The 21,385-nt window shown below is 47.4% G+C and overlaps 1 protein-coding gene across 1 annotated transcript in view; it reads right to left on the reverse strand.

Moving 5' to 3' along the window:
* Nucleotides 1-899: 899 nt before the first annotated feature.
* The window catches only part of ARAF (A-Raf proto-oncogene, serine/threonine kinase), a 28,099-nt gene continuing 7,613 nt past the window's right edge, over nt 900-21,385 (reverse strand). Inside the window, exons 4-16 of the mRNA XM_056851517.1 lie at nt 20,845-20,947; nt 19,019-19,173; nt 18,816-18,902; nt 15,992-16,142; nt 15,055-15,082; nt 12,616-12,770; nt 8,023-8,225; nt 7,079-7,255; nt 5,781-5,827; nt 4,520-4,638; nt 4,272-4,403; nt 2,404-2,538; nt 900-1,047 (exon numbers count right to left, since the gene is read on the reverse strand). Of these exons, the coding sequence (XP_056707495.1) occupies nt 907-1,047; nt 2,404-2,538; nt 4,272-4,403; nt 4,520-4,638; nt 5,781-5,827; nt 7,079-7,255; nt 8,023-8,225; nt 12,616-12,770; nt 15,055-15,082; nt 15,992-16,142; nt 18,816-18,902; nt 19,019-19,173; nt 20,845-20,947 (1,633 nt within the window). The 3' untranslated portion in view covers nt 900-906. The remainder of the gene's footprint in view (nt 1,048-2,403; nt 2,539-4,271; nt 4,404-4,519; nt 4,639-5,780; nt 5,828-7,078; nt 7,256-8,022; nt 8,226-12,615; nt 12,771-15,054; nt 15,083-15,991; nt 16,143-18,815; nt 18,903-19,018; nt 19,174-20,844; nt 20,948-21,385) is intronic.

Below are 21,385 nucleotides of genomic sequence, written 5' to 3' on the forward strand. Positions count from 1 at the left end.
TTTGAATTTAATTTCAACGTGTTGGTTCTAGCACCAGGTCGGACCAGAACCAATGGGCTGAAATTAAATTGAGTTTCTGTCTAGACATTAGGAAGCACTTTCTAAAAGTTCGAGCGGTTCCTCAGTGGAACAGGCTTTCTCAGGAGGTGGTAAGCTCTCCTTCCGTGGAGGTTTTTAAGCAGAGGCTAGATTGTCATCTGTCAGCAGTGCTGATTCTATGACCTTAGACAGATCGTGAGAGGGAGGGCATCTTGGCCATCTTCTGGGCGAGGATTTAGGGGTCAATGGGGGTATGGGGGGAGGTAGTTGTGAATTTCCTGCCTTGTGCAGGGGGTTGGACTAGATGACCCTGGTGGTCCCTTCCAACTCTATGATTCTATGATTCTGACCAGGGGTGCTATGAACAGATGGGCACCGTGGCAGGAAGACCTGGCCCAGACAGAGTTTTGGCAACCTCCTGCGAGCTGTCCTGGCTGCTTCTCATAGCACAGTAACACTGCCAAATCTATGGACCAGTTAGATTGTTTTTTTTAATTTTACACTTCATTTCTATGGGAGCATCCCCCCCCCAAAAAAAAACAAGGATCCCTCCCACAAAATCCTGAGCCAGTATGAACACCCCATAATAATACACCTGGGGGAAGATGGCGGCAAAGCAACCCCGCCCAGAGGAGGGCACTGCTTTTTCTGCTCTGGTGCCCCCTGCTGGGACTGCAGGCTTTGGAGGAAGGTGATCCCGACGGACGTTCCCCGCCAAGTTGAAGAGTCTCTCTTGCACACAGGAGTGGGAAAGGCAATGTGATGCCACGGACCGAGACAGCCCTCCTGGAGGGCGGAACGTTAGCAGGCAGGAGTTGTTCTCGAGGGGTGCGCAGCCTTTGCGGGCCCTTCCGCTGTCGCGCCCCGTTAGCTGCGGAACCGCAGGGCAGAGGGCAGGCCGAAGTGGGTCAGTTCTTCGTTGTGGGCGACTCGGTGAAGTGTGGGTTCGGAGGCGCTGCGCTCGAGCTTGGGCAGAGAGTGTTGGAGCGACTCGATGGTGGCTAAGATCTGGAAGAACGGGAATGGAGGAATTGGTACGATATACAAATGACGGCACTTCAGCCAGTAATCAAACAGGTGTCTAACAGTCACTTATATTTTACATCATATGTTTTTTTTTATATCACACATACAAAATATCTCTGATCCTGAAGCGCCACTAAGACTAAATCATTAGAATGTGCTTCTCTATCACAAAACAATTTGGAAAACAGGCAATGTCCAAAATATGCAGAACTGTTAAGTAAGAACTGCTAAGTAAGATTTCCTTTACTGCATGGTAGGGCTGTGCATTTTCCCCAGTATTTTTCAACTTCGGATTTATCATACCCATAAATAAATACCCAGATTTTTTTTTTAAAAAAATTGGGTAAATAAACCTGAAGGCCCCCACCCCAAATGCCTAGCAGAACATAGGGTCACCCAATGAGTTGGCAAGCAGTAGATTCTGGCCAGAAAAAAAGAAGATCCTTTACACAACACTTACCTTACGGAACTCTCTGCCACAAGATATGGCCTCTAGTTTGGATGGCTTTAAAAGGGACACTGCCTCTAAACATGGATGTTTCCTTTAGATATCCTGGTTGATGTTTATTTAACATAAGAAAGGCCATGCTGGATCAGACCAAGGTCCATCAAGTCCAGCAGTCTGTTCACACAGTGGCCAACCAGGTGCCTCCAGGAAGCCCACAGGCAAGACGACTGCAGCAGCATTGTCCTGCCTGTGTTCCACAGCACCTAATATAATAGGCACGCTCCTCTGATCCTGGGGAGAATAGGTATGCATCATGACTAGCATCCATTTTTACTAGTAGCCACGGATAGCCCTCTCCTCCTTTTCAAGCCAACTAAAGAAGAAGAGTTGGTTTTTAGATGCCGATTTTCTCTACCTTTTAAGGAGAATCAAACCGGTGTACAATCTCTTTCCCTTCCCCTCCCCACAACGGACTCCTTGTGAGGTAGGTGGGGCCGAGAGAGTTCAGAGAGAACTGTGGCTAGCCCAAGGCCACCCAATAGGCTTTGTGTGGAGGAGCGGGAAACCCAACCCAGTTCACCAGATTAGAGTCCGCTGCTCATGTGGAGGAGTGGGGGATCAAACCCTGTTCTCCAGATCAGACTCCACTGCTCTTAACCACAACACCAGCTGGCAGTTCCCATCATCCCATCTTGTGTCAGTGAGTTCCACAGTTACCTAATCACTGGGGACAAGCAATGGGGAAGCCTTTGGCCTCCGTGCTTTGCTTGTGAGCTTATTGGAAGACACTGTTGTAAACGTCATTTTTGGGTTTGATGGACAGTTGGTCTGAGCCAGCAGGGCTCTTCTTATGGCAGCCTCAGTGACTTTGCACCCACCCCTGGACTCACCTTGTGAAAGAGGGGTCTCTCTTCGCGCTTGAACTTAAGGCAATCACACATCAGCCTGCGCATGGCTTTGGGGCAATTGCTGGGCACCTTGCTGAGGTCAGGAGACAAGTACCCCCGGCCAACCATGAAGATGATCTGGAAGGAGACACACCCAGATGAAACGGGACCGTTGCTGAAGGTCCCGTGCGCCCACCTCTTCACTTTCTACACACGATTATCCCACCTTTCCTCCAAAGAGCTGAGGGCACTGCACATGGCTCCCTCCCTCATTCTGGTCTCACAACAATCCTGTGAGGACAATCAGGCTGAGAGAACATGGCTGGCCCAAGGTCACTGTGATGGACACATTAACTCTCTCTTAGTACAAACTACACATGAACACATGGAGCTGCCTTATACTGAATCAGACCCTTGGTCCATCAAAGTCAGTATTGTCTACTCAGACCGGCAGCGGCTCTCCAGGGTCTCAGGCAGGGGTCTTTCACATCACCTACTTGCCTGGTCCCTTTAACTGGAGATGCTGGGGATTGAACCTGGGACCTTCTGCATGCCAAGCAGAGGCTCTACCACTGAGCCACAGCCCCTCTCCGTGGCTCTCCAGGGTCTCAGGCAGAGGTCTTTCACATCACCTACTTGCCTGGTCCCTTTAACTGGAGATGCTGGGGATTGAACCTGGGACCTTCTGCAAGCCAAGCAGAGGCTCTACCATTGAGCCACAGCCCCTTCCCAACTAAGTGTTATTGTCTGTCAGTGACTGTGAGAGGGACATACAAGGAGTGGGCGGAGCTTAAGAGAAAAGACTCTGAGCTGCTGGGGAAAAGGGGTTTTTCCTTTTTGACTCTGGGCTCTGGTGTGATGGGTTGGGACTAGTGTGACTGGGGAAAAAACCAGAAGGGTGACAAAAGAGTTTTGGAGGGGGGAAAAGGTCCCTACTCTAGTCACAGTGGAGAGGAATAGGCTCTGAGGAAAGAGGTATTCCTGGCCCAAGTATTGTGAGAGAATTACTTTAAGAGCTGTGAAGTAATACCACAGAGAGAAAAAGGAAGGAAGAAGGGGAAATCTCCATACTCTCCTGGTTTTAGGCACCAGAGCATACACATGAACCTCAGTGTGCAGGTTCCGGGACTAAGCTCCCTTAAAGAGCTGGAAACCTGGGTTAAGTAAAATAACATCTGTGCTGCACCTGATGAGCAACTCATTATGTATATAGGAAATGTGTACCTTTCCTTAATACTAGTTCTTCCTCCAATACCTTTCCCTGTGAAATATAATAAAATCCTGTTATTTTATTGTTGGAACTGAATAAAGCCGCTGGCATCTCAATTATCTGAGGTAAAACGAAGTAGGAGACGTGGGAAAGATTCCCCACCCCACCCCGTCACAGTCACCCAATACGTTCCACGGCAAAAGGGGGATCTGAACTCGCCTCCCAGCTCCTAGTCCGACACGCTAACCAGCAAGCATGTCCCAGAGTGAGAGGGAACCGCAGGGGCTGTGGCGCAGTGGTAGAGCATCTGCTTGGCATGCAGAAGGTCCCAGGTTCAAGCCCTGGCATCTCCAGTTAAAGGGACTAGGCAAATAGGTGATGCGCAAGACCCCTGCCTGAGACCCTGGAGAGCCGCTACTGGTCTGAGGAGACAATACTGACCTTGATGGACCAAGGGTCAGATTCAGCATGAGGCAGCTTCATGTGTTCAAATCTTGAAGAATCTTTCAGCAATATAGTACGGGGGGAAGCTACAAGAAAGCCTGATGGAAAGCTAGCAAGACAGACCATTGGCAGCGCACAGGGAGAAGCAAGGCAGGGGTCACGTGAGTGTTCCTGTGCCCGAGCAAAGGGCCCCGCACGAGTTCCAGTCCTTCCTTACCTGGTCTCGGTTGTTGATGTGACTGTAGGGAAGGGTCCCGGTGATCAGCTCATACAGAACGACTCCGTATGAGTAGACGTCGGACTGGAAGCTGTAAGGGTTGGGGTCCTGCATTCGAATCACTTCCGATGCCTGAGGGAGCCGGGAGGGAAGGCATTAAGATCTAGGGCAAGTGCTTCTGGAGGGAAGCAAGCCATGGTTCTCGCCCGGCTTCAACCTCAGCCCACCCCACGTCTACTCGGGCTCACCATCCAGAGTATGGAGCCACTGGGCTGTTCCACTTGCTGCGAGCCGCTCCAACGAGTCTTCACTGTGGCCAGGCCGAAGTCGCCAATCTTCACCGTCAGTCCCTCGTGCAGGAAGATGTCTGAGGTGGTTACATGAAGGAACTCCTCACGGGCTTCAGTGCGGGTTTGTTTACTGCTCAGTTTGGCAGTAGGCGTCAAGCTTGAAGGGTCTCACAGCCCAGCGCCCTGTTGAAAACCTATCCTTCCTTTCTGCCGTAGTGGAAACAAACCTCTTGGACCTCAAATGGTACAATTCTATACCTTCCATATGACATCCCTGACATTGTGGGTGCTCAGACTGGTCAGGGGACCCCAGCCCCCAAAACAAAGCACCTTTAGAACATCAGAAAGGCCCTGCTGGATCAGACCAGTGGTCCATCTAGTCCAGCATCCTGTCTCAAGCAGTGGCCAACCAGTTCCTCTGGAGGGCCAACAACAGGGTACAGAGATGCCAAGAACCTCCCCCAATGTTGCCTCCTGGCCCTGGGATTCAGAGGTTGACTCCCCCTGAATGTGGAGGTTCCCTTTTAGTCACCATGGCTAGTAACCACTGACAGACCTCTCCTCCATGAATCTGTCTAATCCCTTTCTAAAACTATGCACAGGCACACCTTCCTTTATTGCACTTTGCTTGATTGCGCTTCACAGCTATTGCGTTTTCGTGCAAATCCATTGGCACCATTTTCCCAACAGCATGTGCTCACTTTATGTCTCTGTGCCACATTTTGGTAATTCTCGCAATATTTCAAGCGTTTTCATTATTACTACAACGAGTAGCCGTGTTAGTCTGTCTGTAGCAGCGGAAAAAGAGCGAGAGCACCTTAAAGACTAACAAAAATTTCTGGCAGGGTACGAGCTCCCGGGAGTCACAGCTCACTTCTTCAGTCTGTATCTGAAGAGGGGAGCTGTGACTCCTGGAAGCTCATACCCTGCCGGAAATTTTTGTTAGTCTTTAAGGTGCTACTGGACTCTCGCTCTTTTCTATTATTATTGCAGTACATTTTATTAGACATCATGCTCTTGCACACTTAATGCAGTATAGCGTAAACATAATTTTTATATGCCCTGGGAAACCAATTTTTTTTCATGTGTGACTGTGGTCTGGAACCAAACTAGCAACATCTCCGAGGCATGCTTGTACGCCTGTGGCTATCACTACATCTTCTGCCGGTGAAGACTCGCCCACTCTATCTCTAGGTAAGTAGCTGGAAGGGAAGGATACTGTTGGATTTGAGATCTCGGTGGATTATGTTCTTAGCATGAAGGTAACTAGGAACAGAGAGGGAGATTTTATCAGCATCTATAATGACTAGGAAGTATGCCATACATAGACAGAGGTACATGGAATGCACCCCAAAGGACTGAAAGCCAATGCAGCTAAAGTTATTTCATTTACCTTTTTTCAGCAGTCCCCCAATGGTGCACACTTAGAATCATAGAATCAGAGTTGGAAGGGATCACCAGTCATCAAGTGCAACCCACTTGCACAATGCAGGAAATTCACAACTACCTCCCCCCGACACCTAGTGACCAGAAGATGACCAAGATGCCCTCCCTCTCATCATCTGCCTAAGGTCACAGTATCAGCATTGCTGACTTTCAAACTTTAGTGTGGTCACTCCTACACACACACGCACACACACATTTCTCCCCTATGGCCCGAAGACCCAACGTAAGAACAAAAGAACAGCCCTGCTGGATCAGACCAAGGCCCATCAAGCTCAGCAGTCTGTTCACACAGCGGCCAACCAGGTGCCTCTAGGAAGCCCACAAACAAGACAACTGCAGCAGCATTATCCTGCCTGTGTTCCACAGCACCTCTGAGACTAGAGAGAATAGGTATGCATCATGACTAGTATTCATTTTGACCAGTAGCCATGGATAGCCTATCCTCCATGAACATGTCCACTCCCCTCTTAAAGCCTTTCAAGTTGGCAGCCATCAACACATCCTGGGGCAGGGAGTTCCACAATTTAGCTATGCGTTGTGTGAAGAAATACTTCCTTTTATCTGTTTTGAATCTCTCACCCTCCAGCTTCAGCAGATGACCCCATATTCTAGTATTATGTGAGAATGAATGTCCATTAATTCATCTCCGTGGCCATTCATTCATCTCCACATGGGACTGCACAGGGAGAGTTGGCTTTATATGCCGACTTTCTCCACCACTTAAAGAAGAATCAAACCGGCTTACAATCACCTTCTCTTCCCCTCCCCACCACAGACACCCTGTGAGGTAGGTGGGGCTGAGAGAGCTGTGACTAGCCCAAGGTCACCCAGCTGGCTTCGTGTGTAGGAGTGGGGAAACCAATCCCGCTCACCAGGTTAGCCTCCGCCGCTTCTGTGGAGGAGTGGGAAATCAAACCCGGTTCTCCAGATCAGAGTCCACCGCTCCAAACCACTGCTCTTAACTGCTACACCACGCCGGCCCATGCGTGCCTGCACAGAAGACCACTCAACGAACAACAGTTACAGGTAAGTAACGCTGTTTCCCCTTCCATCTCGAGCTCCGGCACTCACTCCATGCCCTGCGCCGTTTGCCGGGCCACGTCGATCCGCTGCACCATCTCGAGGGGCGTCTCCTGCACGTGCAGATGTTGGTAGAGGCTGCTGCCTTCGCACCACTGGGTGATGATCGCAAAGGTGGGTCGCGTCATGAACCCCATGAAGAGAAGGATATTCACGTGACGGGTCTTCCTGCAAGCAGGGAGGTGAGAGCATCAAAGGCTGGTCTGGATAATACCGCCCACCCTCTCCTGACTCCTCCTTATAAGAACATAAGAATGGTCCCGCTGGGTCAGACCAAGGCCCATCAAGTCCAGCAGTCTGTTCACACAGTGGCCAACCAGGTGCCTCTAGGAAGCCCACACAAAAGATGACTGCAGCAGCATCATGCCTGCATTCCACAGCACCTAGTATAATAGGCATGTTCCTCTGATCCGGGAGAGAATATGTATGCATCATGACTAGCGCCCATTTTTACTAGTAGCTATGGATAGCTCTTGAACATGTCCACTCCCCTCTTAAAGCCTTCCAAGTTGGTAGCCATCACCACATCCTGGGGCAGGGAGTTCCTCAATTTAACTCTGTGTTGTGTGAAGAAAGACTTCCTTTTATCTGTTTTGAATCTCTCCCCCTCCAGCTTCAGCAGATGACCCCGTATTCTGGTATTATGAGAGAGGGAGAAAAGCTTCTCCCTGTCTACCCTCTCCAGACCATGCATCATTTTATAGACCTCTATCATGTCTCCCCTTAACAGCCTTCTTTCCAAGCTGAACAGCCCTGAGCGTTTTAACCGCTCCTCATAGGGCCGATGCTCTAGCCCCCCAAATATTTCGGTTGCTGTTTTCTGCACCTTCTCAAGCTCCGCAACATCCTTTTTTTTAGGTGTGGTGACCAGAACTGTACACAGTGCTCCTCCGCCGGGTCCCTCTCACCAGAAGCCCGCCCAGCCTCCGGCCTACCTGAGCACCTGCATCTCGTTCTTGAAGGCCTGCACCTGCTCGCTTGTCGGGTTGGTGACCTTGAGGATCTTGATTGCGACGTCCCCGTGCCAGCGGCCCCGGTAGACCGTGCCGAAGGAGCCCGCACCGATGCGCTTCAGCAAGGTCACCTCGTTGGAGGGCACTTCCCAGTAATAACTCGAGTCCCGATAGACCAATGGCTTCTGCGGGAAGCAGGAAAAACAGCCAGGAATGAGATTTCTGTTCCTGTGCTGAGCCTCTACGCACAGCCACACTGTTCCCATCACACCGTCCGGCTCTCCAAACCATAGCCTGTGCCCCGCCGCCCCCTCTGTGCCCGCGCCCCCCTTCCAGTTTCACAGGCCATCTTGTTACCCCTCAGCAACTATCTGGCGGACATTTTAAAGTGACTGAAGAAAAAGGGGAGGGGAAGAAACTCAACCTAAAAATCAGGGGAAATAAAAGGGGTTGAACTAAGCACTGCCTAATATAACAACAGATAAATCTATTTCATCATAGAATCATAGAGTTGGGAGGGGCCATAGAGGCCATCTAGTCCAACCCCCTGCTCAATGCAGGATCAGCCTAGAGCATCCCTGACAAATGCTTGTCCAGCCTCTGCTTAAAGGCTGCCAGCGAGGGGGAGCTCACCACCTCCCTAGATAGCCAATTCCACTGTCGAACAACTCTTACTGTGAAAATGTTTTTCCTAATATCCATCTGATACCTTTATTTATTCTATATTGTTCACAATTGTATTTAAAAACACAGAGCCTAAAAGACAGGCTTCCTAAAAAAACACAAACATAGGCAGCTTATGCATGGGAGGCTTTGCCTTGGATTTGCCGCTCTCTAGAGGCACATTTTCCCCATTCGAATTCTCAAAACTCAAAAATAATCCCCCATGCAGAGTTTGAGAATTTGAATGGGAAAAATGTGCCATCTAGAGAGTAGCAAACCCAAGGCAAAACCTCCCAGGCATAAATGGCCATAGTTAGAAATATAACCAACATGTAACAGTTGGGCTCTTTATGCTCGGTAATTAGCAGCGCGTTCCAGGCTGAAGTGCCCCACATTTTTTTTTTAGTTCTTCCCGCTGAACTGTCATTCCAGAAGTCACTGCGAAGCCGGCACATACCTGCTTCGCATTTCTTAAGAGCCCCTTTAACACGACCTTTATTTGCTCTGTCCTGCCTCGAAGCATCCTCTCAAGGAAGCATGAAGAATCACAGCCGTTAGCCATGCATACGACAATTGCTAATGGCTATGAGAATGAAGGAATGAAGGAGCAGGTGAGTGGGGGGGGTGGAATTTGTTTTACTTTCTCCTCTTACATCGGGACCGTGAATAGGCATTTTAAAGGTCGGATTTTAAAAAGGAGCTTTGAGCGAGCATCAAAATCAAGCCTGCATAAGTGGCCTTAATGTGAGTACATAAAATGACCAAAATCTGACCAGACGCGTTTCAACCTTGTAAAGGCCTTCCTCAGTGGTCATACATACACAATTTTACAATACACATCCTGTGTGGAAGACGTGGGAGAAGAGCGGGAGAGGAGCGGTGGATGATTAAAATCTGGGAAGTCTCCAGATTTGGACGCGCTGCCTCCAGAACTCTTTTAAAAAAATGCAGACTGGCGGACAGATCCACTAGCAAAGCTATTTACTACCATCAACAATTTTGGTTCTATTCCTGAAGACTGGCTAAGTGCAATAATAATACCAATCTATAAAAAAGGAGGATTAGACTGTCCCGAAAATTATCGCCCAATCAGCCTCTTGAACATTATATCTAAATTCTATGCTAAATATCTAGAACAACGACTAGTTAAATGGACACAGGATAATAAAATCATTGGCCCTGAACAAACTGGATTTATAAAAGGATGTTCCACAGTGGACCACTGTCTCCTTTTATCTTGTCTAGCAAAAAAATATATGAAATTGGGCACAAAAAAGTTATATGTTGCCTTTATAGATTTAAAAGGAGCTTTTGATTCAATTGATCGGAACCTTCTCTGGAACGAATTAGAGTCCCTGAACATAGACCCCCGCCTTCTATATCTCATTAAACAACTCCACACAGGTACCTTTTGCCAGGTCAGTTATTTCCTATGGGATCAAGAATTTTATGAACAGATTGATGGAGTAGCTATGGGAAGTCCACTCAGTCCAGTAATAGCAAACTTTTACATGGAATATTTTGAAAAGACAGCATTAGAATCGGCACCTTACAAACCTACAGTCTGGTTCAGGTTCGTAGATGATACATTTACTATTTGGAGCCATGGTGAAGAAAAATTAATGGACTTTCTAAACCATCTTAATAATATCCATCCAAACATTCAGTTTACCATGGAAAAGGAAATTGAGGGTAAACTCCCATTTCTTGATACCCTTGTCATCCGTAAAACAAACTTTCAGTTAGGTCACAAGGTCTACCGGAAACCAACTCACACAGATCGCTACTTACACAAAAACTCCAACCACCACCCCCGACAGAAAAGAGGAATAATCAAAACATTAATGGACCGTGCAAGACGGATCTGTGAACCACAGTTTCTCAAGGAAGAAACTAATCATCTAAATCACGCACTGCTAGCAAACGGCTACTCCAAGAATGAAATCAGAAGGGCCATTAAACCAAACAAAAATCAGAAAACTCAGGAAAAACAGTCTCCCATAGGAAAGGTATTCTTGCCATTTATTAAAGGAGTCACTGATAGGATGGAGAAACTTTTGAAAAAACATAACCTACAAACAGTGTTTAAACCCACCAAGAAAATACAACAAATGCTACGATCAGCAAAAGACAAAAGAGACCCCCTCACCTCTGCAGGAGTATATCGTATACCTTGCAGCTGTGGAGAAGTTTACATCGGGACCACAAAACGCAGCATACAAACAAGGATAAAAGAACATGAAAGATACTGCAGACTTGGCCAACCTGAGAAATCAGCAGTGGCTGAACATGGACTGACACAAACAGGACACAGGGTCTTATTCCAAGACACTGAAAGACTGGACAATTCTACCAACTATTTTGTCAGATTGCACAGAGAAGCCATTGAAATTCATAAACATCAGCACAACTTTAACAGAAAAGAAGAGAGTTTAAGAATGAATAAGGCTTGGCTTCCTGTTCTGAAAACCTCCAGACTAACAAAGACAACAGTCAACAATAGCCATGCAGATTAGCTTTGGATTTCACACATTAACAGATCACTTCAGGATACATTGGTTCCATATTAACATACCACACCCTCATTAGCACATTATCTTGATACTTACAGGACAATGATTAGCACATTACTTTTGCAGGACAGTACTCAGCTCAAACCCAACCTCTTTCTGACTATATGTTACTCTTCCTACACACTTGACACTGAGAGACACTGTCCTTCAGTGTTACTCCTCTGAAGATGCCGGCCACAGTTGCTGGCGAAACGTCAGGAAAGAAAATTCCAAGACCACGGTTACACAGCCCGGATAACCTACAAGAACCAATGAACTCTGACCGTGAAAGCCTTCGACAAGATTCAATTTTCTCCAAATGAAAATCGTCTTACTCTCTTTTTATTAAAAGAAGCTGCAGATACAGAGTGGTTCACGCTTATCCCACACAAACTGAATACTTTGGGATTAGATATAGACAATTTATTGATGCTGGACAGCCAAACCATTTTCTGAGTTATTAAGCAAAGACTACTTGACCATGAAAGACAAACAATCCAGCCTGCAACTCCTTTATCTTGTTCTTCATCCAAATTGGGTCTTTCTGACAATTTTGGATTCCTCCAGGATTACTTCTACTTTCTAAGTGATCCTTCCCTCCGCAGGGCCTTTATGCTAGCTAGACTAAATGCCTTCCCATCGGCGGTTTTATTCGGGAGATTTAGTGGTACCCCTTTGGAAAACAGAATTTGTGGCTGTGGCTTGAATCAGATAGACTCCATTTATCATATTTTATAGGAATGTGAAATGCTAGCAGACCTACATACTAAATTTTTAATGCCATCAATTTTGGATAGGAACTCTTCCCCCCACTCTTTGTTTAGACTTTTACTGAACGGGTATGATCTAGAAACTACAGAAATAGTAGCCATGTTTTTGAAGCAAGCTCTAATGATAAAAATCAAACAAAAAATATAATAGCTGCTATTCCGGTTACTTGTAGACACTCGTTTTCTATATATACCTTATATTCACTGTACTCCGGCATACCTCATTTTATTCATATCTATTGCTACAGATTTCGATATTGATGTTTTTATCATTTGTCAAATTCTGGAATACCTTGTACAATTTGTTATGCCAATAAAGGTTTTTGAATTGAATTGAATACACAACCTGACATATATGCAAACGTTGTACAAGGTAAAAAGATAAAAGCCTTTTATTCTGTGTTTATGTTACAATAGTTAGTCCATGTGCTTAAAACATGTCTCCCGGCTCACACCTTGTACATGGTGTCCAGCGTTTTGGGATGTGTATCACATCAACAAACGTGAAGAAATCATTTTAAAGTGACGCCATCGCAGCCGTTCCCCCAAATGGCCCTCTCCCCCCCCCCACACACACACACTACACTCACAGTTTTTTTCTTGTCTTCAAGAGGAGTTTTGCATTCCCTTGGGGACTCGCTGGGCGACTTCTGATGTGGGGAGCGCCGGCCTGGAGAAACAGCAGCCACGCTGGGAACGACAGGGGCTGGCGGGGTGCGAGGAAGCAGCTCTGGCCCACCCGGAACTGTAGCAAGAAGAGACACCTGAGACCCTGGAAAGCCCCCGCCGATCATAAGAACATAAGAGCATAAGGAAAGCCCTGCTGGGTCAGACCGAGGCCCGTCAAGTCCAGCAGTCCATTCACACATTGGCCAAACAGATGCCTCTGGGAAGCCCACAAGCAAGACGACTGCAGCAGCACCATCCTGCCTGCTTTCCACAGCACCTAATACAAGAGGCATGCTCCTCTGATCCTGGACAGAATAGGTATGCATCATGACTAGGATCCACTTTGACTAGTAGTCATGGATAGCCCTATCATCCATGAACATGTCCACTCCCCTCTTCAAGCCTTCCAAGTTGGCAGCCATCACCACATCCTGGGGCAGGGAGTTCCACAATATAACTATGTATATGTGAACATAAGAAAAGCCCTGCTGGATCAGACCAAGGCCCATCAAGTCCAGCAGTCTGTTCACACAGTGGCCAACCAGGTGCCTCTAGGAAGCCCACAAACAATACGACTGCAGCAGCACCATCCTGCCTGTGTTCTACAGCACTTAATATAATAGGCATGCTCCTCTGATCCTGGAGAGAATAGGTATGCATCATGACTAGAATACATTTTGACCAGTAGCCATGGATAGCCCTCTCCTCCACGAACACGTCCGCTCCCCTCTTAAAGCCTTCCAAGTTGGCAGCCGTCACCACATCCTGGGGCAGGGAGTTCCACAATTTAAACTATGTGTTGTGTGAAGACATACTTCCTTTTATCTGTTTTGAATCTCTCACCCTCCAGCTTCAGCAGATGACCCCATGTTCTAGTATCAAATTAGACAAGACTGGTTGGATACATCAGTGATAGGTAGGGTTGCCAGCCAACAAGTGGCGCTGAGAGATCTCCGGGAATTACTACTGATGTCCTGATGAAGGCGATCAGTCCCCCTGAACAGCAGCCTCTATGGTATTATACTCTGCTGAGGTCCCTCCCCTCCCCAAACCCTGCCCCTCCTAGGAGGAGGAGGAGGAGGAGTTTGTTTTAATACATCTTTGAAGGAGAATCAAACTGGCTTACAATCTCCTTCCCTTTCTCTCCCCACAACAGACACCCTGTGAGGTAGGTGAGGCTGAGAGAGTTCAGAGAGAACTGTGACTAGCCCAAGGTCACCCATCTGGCTTCATGTGGAGGCGTGGGGAAACCAACCCAGCTCACCAGATTAGAGTCCTATGCTCATGGGGAAGAATGGGAAATCAAACCCAGTTCACCAGATTGTTACCTTGAGCAGGGCAGGATGAAGCTTTTAACAGTTATGGGACATGACAGTAGTGTCGCCAAGCCAAGGAACTGGGTGGGGATGGGGCGGGGACATTGTGCGGGGCAGCATTGCAGGCATGATAATGTCACTTCCAGGGAGAACCTGGAAGTGATGGTGGGTTGCTCTAGGAATTGTTGGAAACTCTATGGTAAAACTGCTCCAAGTGGCAGCAGGCAATGGGAATTTGGGGCAAGGGATCCCCCTACCCCAACCAGGGGAATGGGAACTCTACATGGTAGCTAAATGGATCCTCCACGATCAGAGGCTGGGGGCAAACAACGGAAAAGGCCATTACCTGGCTGCCCAAAGTGGTATTGGGCTGGCCACTGTGGGAAAATGAATCCAGGTTGAAATGGCGCTTACTTTGATCCAGCACTTTGCATGCTGACTTCATGAGCCATAACTGTGCCCCACCTCCTCATCCCTTGCCCCCCCACCAGCTGACAGTCCAAATGTAATGTCATGGTTGGGGTGAGGCAGAAATTGCACTTGCGAGCTAATCTGAACACTGCTTGGTACATCCTCCCATGATTCTTTTCCTGCCGCAAACTTCCTGCTTGGTGCTAGGGAAAAGGTCCCCTAACAGACCTTTCTGCCCCCTCCCCCAATTCCCTGCAACACGCAGGGACCGCCCCCCCCCCCGCACAACTAGAAGAAGAGGAAGAAGAAGCGTTGGTTTTCATATGCCGACCTTCTCTACCACTTAAGGAAGAATCAAACCGGCTTACAATCACCTTCCCTTCCCCTCCCCACAACAGACACTTTGTGAAGTAGGTGGGGCTGAGAGAGCTCAAAGAGAGCTGTGACTAGTCCATGCTCACCCAGCTGGCTTCACATATAGGAACGGGGAAACCAAGCCAGTTTCACCAAATTAGCCTCCGCCACTCGTGTGGAGGAGTGGGGAATCAAACCTGGTTCTCCAGATCAGAGTCCACCGCTCCAAGCCACCGTTCTTAACCACTACACCACGCTGGCACTTCCAGAGATGCTTACCGTCTGCGTTTTGGCTTCTGCTGATGAACTAGAAAAGAAAAGGGAAGCGTCAGACCTCAAGGGTGGGTATATAGGTGGGGTCTTGGGTAAGGGTAGGGGGCTTGTTTTAATGGCAGTCTGTCGATAGAGCAGTTAGAATGTTAGACTAGGGTCTGGGAGACCCGGGTTCAAATTAATAGAATCATAGAAACATAAGATTTGGAAGGGATCACCAGGGTCATCTAGTCCAACCCCCTGCACAATGCAGGAAATTCACAACTACCTCCCCCCCACACCCACTGACCCCTACTCCATACCCAAAAGATGGCCAGGATGCCCTCCCTCTCATCATCTGCCTAAGGACATAGAAACAGCATTGCTGACAGATGGCCATCCAGCCTCTGCTTAAAAACCTCCAGGGAAGGAGAGCTCACCACCTCCCGAGGAAGCCTGTTCCACTGAGGAACCGCTCTAACTGTTAGAAAATTCTTCTTAATGTCTAGACAGAAACTCTTTTGAATTAATTTCAACCCGTTGGTTCTGGTCCGACCTTCTGGGGCAACAGAAAACAACTCGGCACCATCCTCTATATGACAGCCCTTCAAGGACTTGAAGATGGTTATCGTATCACCTCTCATTCTTCTCCTCTTCAGGCTAAACATACCCAGCTCCTTCCTCTCAGGACTTGGTCTCCAGACCCCTCACCATCTTTGTTGCCCTTCTCTGGACACGTTCCAGCTCGTCTACATCCTTCTTAAATTGCGGTGCCCAAAACTGATCGCTGTACTCTAGGTGAGGTCTAACCTGGGAGAAGCAGGTTCAGATTTCCACTTTAGGTCTTACTTTCCCACTGGATCCCCGCAGGATTTTGATAAATGCATGAGAGAGACAGATTAGACTCTACTCCTGGGGGCAGAAACCGCAGAGCAGGTGGAGTCTCCCAGCAGAAAGGCCTCACCTCAAGCAGGGCGCTGTCGACGGGGCTGGTAGTGCTGACCATGTGGACGTTGGGGGTCGAAGTGGAGCGATGCCGCTGTAGACGCTGCCCGTCGCCGTGAACACTGGGGAAAGGGAAGGCGTCTGGGCTATGGAGTGGCTGCTTGTGTAAGCTGGAAGGGAAAAGGCATGACAGGGAACACTTAAGACCAACGCCGTGGAGACTAGTCCAGTCTCCTGGCAACACAAGGATAGAGAGAGCTCCCATTTCTTGGAGGCAGCTACACTCCCCTTCAAAAGCCACCTCTGCTCATCTCTAGCCTTGAAAACCCTTTGGGAGGTCGCCATACATTGGCTACAACTTGATGTTGCTTTGTTTCTCCCCCCTTTTTAAAAATATTTCATTTATTTCAAAAGGGGGGATACAAAAGGAAAGAAGGGAAAAGGATAGGGACCGTCTGAGGATAAAGTACATTAGTAGAAAATAGTAACAGAGTTTCAACATAAAAAGGAATTACATCATAATTAACACAACTATTTCTCTAATTGAATAAATAAAGTATCTTGTTCCGATAATTTATTCACTTTGCTATAATCAATAATCGTACCTTTATTCTTGTTCTGCTAGAAAATAACTTTGCTTTGCTTCAACCAGTATTTATACCGTTTTGTAAAGTTTCAACTACTGGTTTCTATATACCCTTAAACAAACTCCAAATATAATGAGAAGCGATATTATGTTTGTGAATTAAAATAGACATTGAAGCAGAAACTAGACATAAGACGAGAATAGAAATGTGATAGATGATGTAGAGATAAAAATGAATAAGATGGATTTGTCTAGGACGTTGACCCCTAAAGTGTTGTTGATTCTACCCCCTTACCCTCTTTCCCCTTTCTTTTTTCTGTACCCTACATAAAATCAATAAAAAATATTTTTTAAAAAACAACTCCATTTTTTGTTAAACTGTTCAAGAGTTTCTTCGTCAGTCATGTTCATCATATGGGTCAGTTTAGCCATTATGGCATATTCAATCATTTTATCTTTTCAGTCGTCTACATCTGGCATGTTTGACTGTCTCCACCTCTTTGCAAAAACGACTCTTAACTTGATGGTGCTTTCCCCCATCAACAAGGATCCTTCCTGCAACTCAAGTGGTTCCTCTGTTGGAGGAAGGGCCATTTAATTTGGAGGAAGGCTACTTGGAGGATGGGTGGATCCACCCCACCGGAAGGCTTTGGGGATGGAGTCACGGATCGCCTGGAAACTCTGCGATTCCCAGCAACGTCCGCCTTACGCTTTGAGGTCAACAATGATGAACACATGAAGCTGCCTTCTACTGAATCAGACCCTTGGTCCATCAAAGTCAGCATTGTCCACTCAGACTGGCAGCGGCTCTCAAGGGTCTCAGGCAGAGGGTCTTTCCTATCACCTACCTGCCTAGTCCCTTTAACTGGAGATGCTGGTGATTGAACCTGGGACCTTCTGCATGCCAAGCAGATGCTCTACCATTGAACCACAGCCCCTCCCCCTATGCTCGATCTGGTCCCGTTTAACTCCACCCCACCCCCTGGTGACGATTTTGAGATCCACAGCCCCCTTACATAGCTGGATATAAGTATACTTTTATTATATAGTGTGCACAATTGTATTTTTACACAAAGCCACACAGAATAAAAGGTAAACATGTAATTTCAATATTTCTAAAATTAAAAAGTTTCAGTTACATTGTTAATTAAGGTAATTGGATTTTTCCAATTAGCAGCCCCGTGGTGCAGAGTGGTAAGCTGCAGTACTGCAGTCCAAGCTCTGCTCACGACCTGAGTTCGATCCCAACGGAAGTCGGTTTCAGGAAGCCGGCTCAAGGTTGACTCAGCCTGCCATCCTTCTGAGGTCGGTGAAATGAGTACCCAGCTTGCCAGGGGTAAAGGGAAGATGCCTGGGGAAGGCACTGGCAAACCACCCCATAAACAAAGCCTGCCTAGTAAACGTCAGGATGTGACGTCACCCCATGGGTCAGGAATGGCCCAGTGCTTGCACAGGGGACCTTTACCTCTTAATAGGAATTTTCACCCCTCCTTTTTTTCTCCTCCCAAAAGTTTATTTTGAATGATACTTGTGTATATTTCAGGATTTCTATTGTGCAATTGGGTAAGTATGACCACTGAGGATAGGCCTCTAAAAGGCTGAAACGTGTCTGGTCAGATTTTGGTCATTAGCATCAACTACGTATGTGTTCGTAATATTTATAACCAATTATTCATTGCGCTTTTTAGGAAGCCTGTATTTTAGGCTCTGTGTTTTTAAATACAATTATGCACACTGTATAATAAAAATATATTTATTGGTTGTTACACTAGATAGTGTTTAGATCAACTCCTTTGGTTTCCCCTTACTCTCAGGTTGAGTTTCTCCCCAGCCCTGCCCCTTTTTACTGGTTTATCGCATGTATAAACAAGGAAGAAAGTAGATTCCTTTGAAATGTGGTGATGGAGGAAAGTGTTCCGGATACCGTGGACTGCCAAAAAAATAAAACAGTGGGTTATAGAGCAAATCAAACCTAGAAGCTTTGCACACATTATGAGAAGACAAGAGTCACTGGAGAAGACAATCATGCTAGGGAAAGTTGAGGGCAGCAGGAAAAGAGGAAGACCCAGCAAGAGATGGATGGACTCTATAAAGGAAGTCCCACCCCTCAGTTTGCAAGACCTGAGCAAGGCTGTCAAAGATAGGACATTTGGGAGGACGTTGATTCATAAGGTCGCCATGAGTCGGAAGCAACTTGACGGCACTTCACACACACACACGCACGCACGCGCACACACACACACAAGCAGGTTTTTACCTAGAACCTTGAGGGGTCATGGGTTCATGACTAGGGACACCATCTTGCCACAACGAAGGATCTGGCCACGGGTCAAACCAGTAAACGCTAGAAAGAAGCGAAATAATAGTCATTACAAGAAGAATGCTGCCGGCGGCATTTGGCAGAACTCCAGCCTTATTCCGGGGAAATGGGGAGGGGGTAGCAGCCTGGGAGATACGCACGGCTTATGTGCAGTAGTCAGACCGACGCAGACCGTAGGGACTTTGCTGCTGCAGTGTTCGTGGAACTTGTAGCCACAGGTCTGGCAGCGGAAGCCGTAAAACAGGAACTTGTGGCAGAAGTCGCAAAAGGCCAGGTTGAAGTAGGTCTTGCGGACCTGCCCAAAGAGACAGGATCAAGGTCAGAGGAGGAGGACAAGGACGAGGAAGAAGAAGAAGAGTTGGTTTTTATATGCCGACTTTCTATACCACTTAAGGGAGACTCAAACCGGCTCACAATCACCTTCCCTTCCCACCCCCACAACAGACACCCTTTGATGTAGGTGGAGATGAGAGAGTTCTGAGAGAGCTGTGACTAGCCCAAGGTCACCCAGCTGGCTTCATGCGTAGGAGTGGGGAAACAAATTCAGTTCACCAGATTAGCCTCCGCCGCTCATGTGGAGGAGTGGGGAATCAAACCCGGCTCTCCAGATCAGAGTCCACCGCTCCAAACCACCGCTCTTAACCACTACACCAAACTGGCTTTCAGAGTTATGCATTACCTCACTCCCTGAGAATTGCGCGGTTGGCTCCGCCTCTTGTGGCAGCCATTTTGTGGTCGCCCCCACCACCCAGTGTCAGAATTCCAAAGGTGCCCGCGGGCTCAACAAGGTTGGGGACCCCTGTCTTAACGTCTCAACTAACCATTCCTTTGTTCTCAAAAGGGAGCAATACAACTCTCCGGAAAGCTAAATCTCAGTTTTAGTTTGATCGGAAATTTCTCGGTTTTGTCTTTAGGGCACACTGTATTCATCCTGTGGGACAGCAGGTTGACAGATCGTCTTTTTAAACTAGGATCCCACCATGTGATTCATATTCGTTTATTTACAGTCATTTGACCAGCAGATAAAAAGCCCTACAATTAATCAATACAGGACCAAGATTACGATTTTGTTACGCCAACCAGAGATCTCGGCACTCCAGTGACTATATAACAAAACTTTGCAGGAAATAATGACATCTTCATCCTCGAGGAAATAATTAACAATAAAATCACCAGACCGTCTAAAAACTCTGGTCAATTCCACCATGTGATACTGCTGCAGGTACAAAACAGCCCTTACTGAACTGTTTCCTGGAGACCAAGGTTGTCTGTGCATGGGGACCTTTCTCATGTTCGCCCCCGGTCTGTCTCGGAGGTTCCTTGGAGTTATGCATGAGTTTTCTGTCTATTAGAGATGACCTCACTGCCAGCCCTCACAAATCCCGGGACTTCCCGTTCCTCTGTTAACCCAATTCTTCTCTCTCCCCTGAGCTCAGCCCGGGTGAAATCCCCATGCATAAGGCAAAGCATGAGACACGCAAGTTTGGCTTCTCTCATAGCCAATTACAAAGAAGCGTGTAAAGAGGCGGGGATTCAAATGCTTCCTGCTTCCTTGGAGCTCCTTCTGAGCAGAAGAAAGCCTTTTTAAAACTGAGGCTTGTATTTCTCCCTCCCCCTTTCTTTCAGATTGCTCCGTTTTTGTTTTTTGTTCTTAAAATGCTTTTTTATGCAGCGATTAGGTTTTTTTTGGGGGGGGGATTTTCTCTCACAGTAAACACTCCAATGTAAGCCATATACAAAGCAGCATTTAAAGGGGCAGGGGCCTGGTTTGAGCTTGGAGACTGCTGGTCCATAGATTCCCGACAGGAAAGTGTGGGTCCAACAAACAACGAACCTCAGGGAAAACTCCCAGGCATAAACAAACCAAGAGTGTTACTCCGAGGCACCGTGGGGGCGAATGTGCTTTTGAGGGAGTCTCTGGGGGGCAAGGATCCGTCAGGTGACGACAACATGCAGCTGAACTCACAAAATTGTGCATAGTGAGCGGCACGTCTTCCAGAACCTCCACCGAGAGCTCAGCCCCTTCCAGTTTGGCGAGATCAGTGTCCCAGTCCGTAATGGTCTTCCGCCTGCAGAGAGAACTGCCTTAGATTTGATGTGAATGCTCTCCGGCTGTGCCCCCAAGCATGTGCTCCTAGCCTTGCAGCGGTGGACATGTTTTTGCAGCTGGAAATGTGGAACTCCCTTCGTCAGGAAGATCGCTCAGGTTGGGACCTCCCACTTGTAGTCCATATGCTCTGTTAAAAGCCCCTCTCCCACCTGATACTACTTCCTATATGCAGGGCATTTTTGGATTGTTGAATATATATTTTTTTTAAAAAATACACCATAGAATAAATCCCCTTATAATATTGTTACTGGAAACAGGTAAGAATTCACTGATGGGCTCCACAATTTAAGAAGGATGTTGACAAGCTGGAGCGTGTCCAGAGGAGGGCAACCAGAATGGTCAAAGGTCTGGAATCCATGCCCTATCAGGAGAGACTTAAGGAGCTGGGTTTGTTTAG

The sequence above is a fragment of the Euleptes europaea genome, chromosome 1, assembly GCF_029931775.1.
Source record: "Euleptes europaea isolate rEulEur1 chromosome 1, rEulEur1.hap1, whole genome shotgun sequence".
NCBI lineage: Eukaryota > Metazoa > Chordata > Lepidosauria > Squamata > Sphaerodactylidae > Euleptes > Euleptes europaea.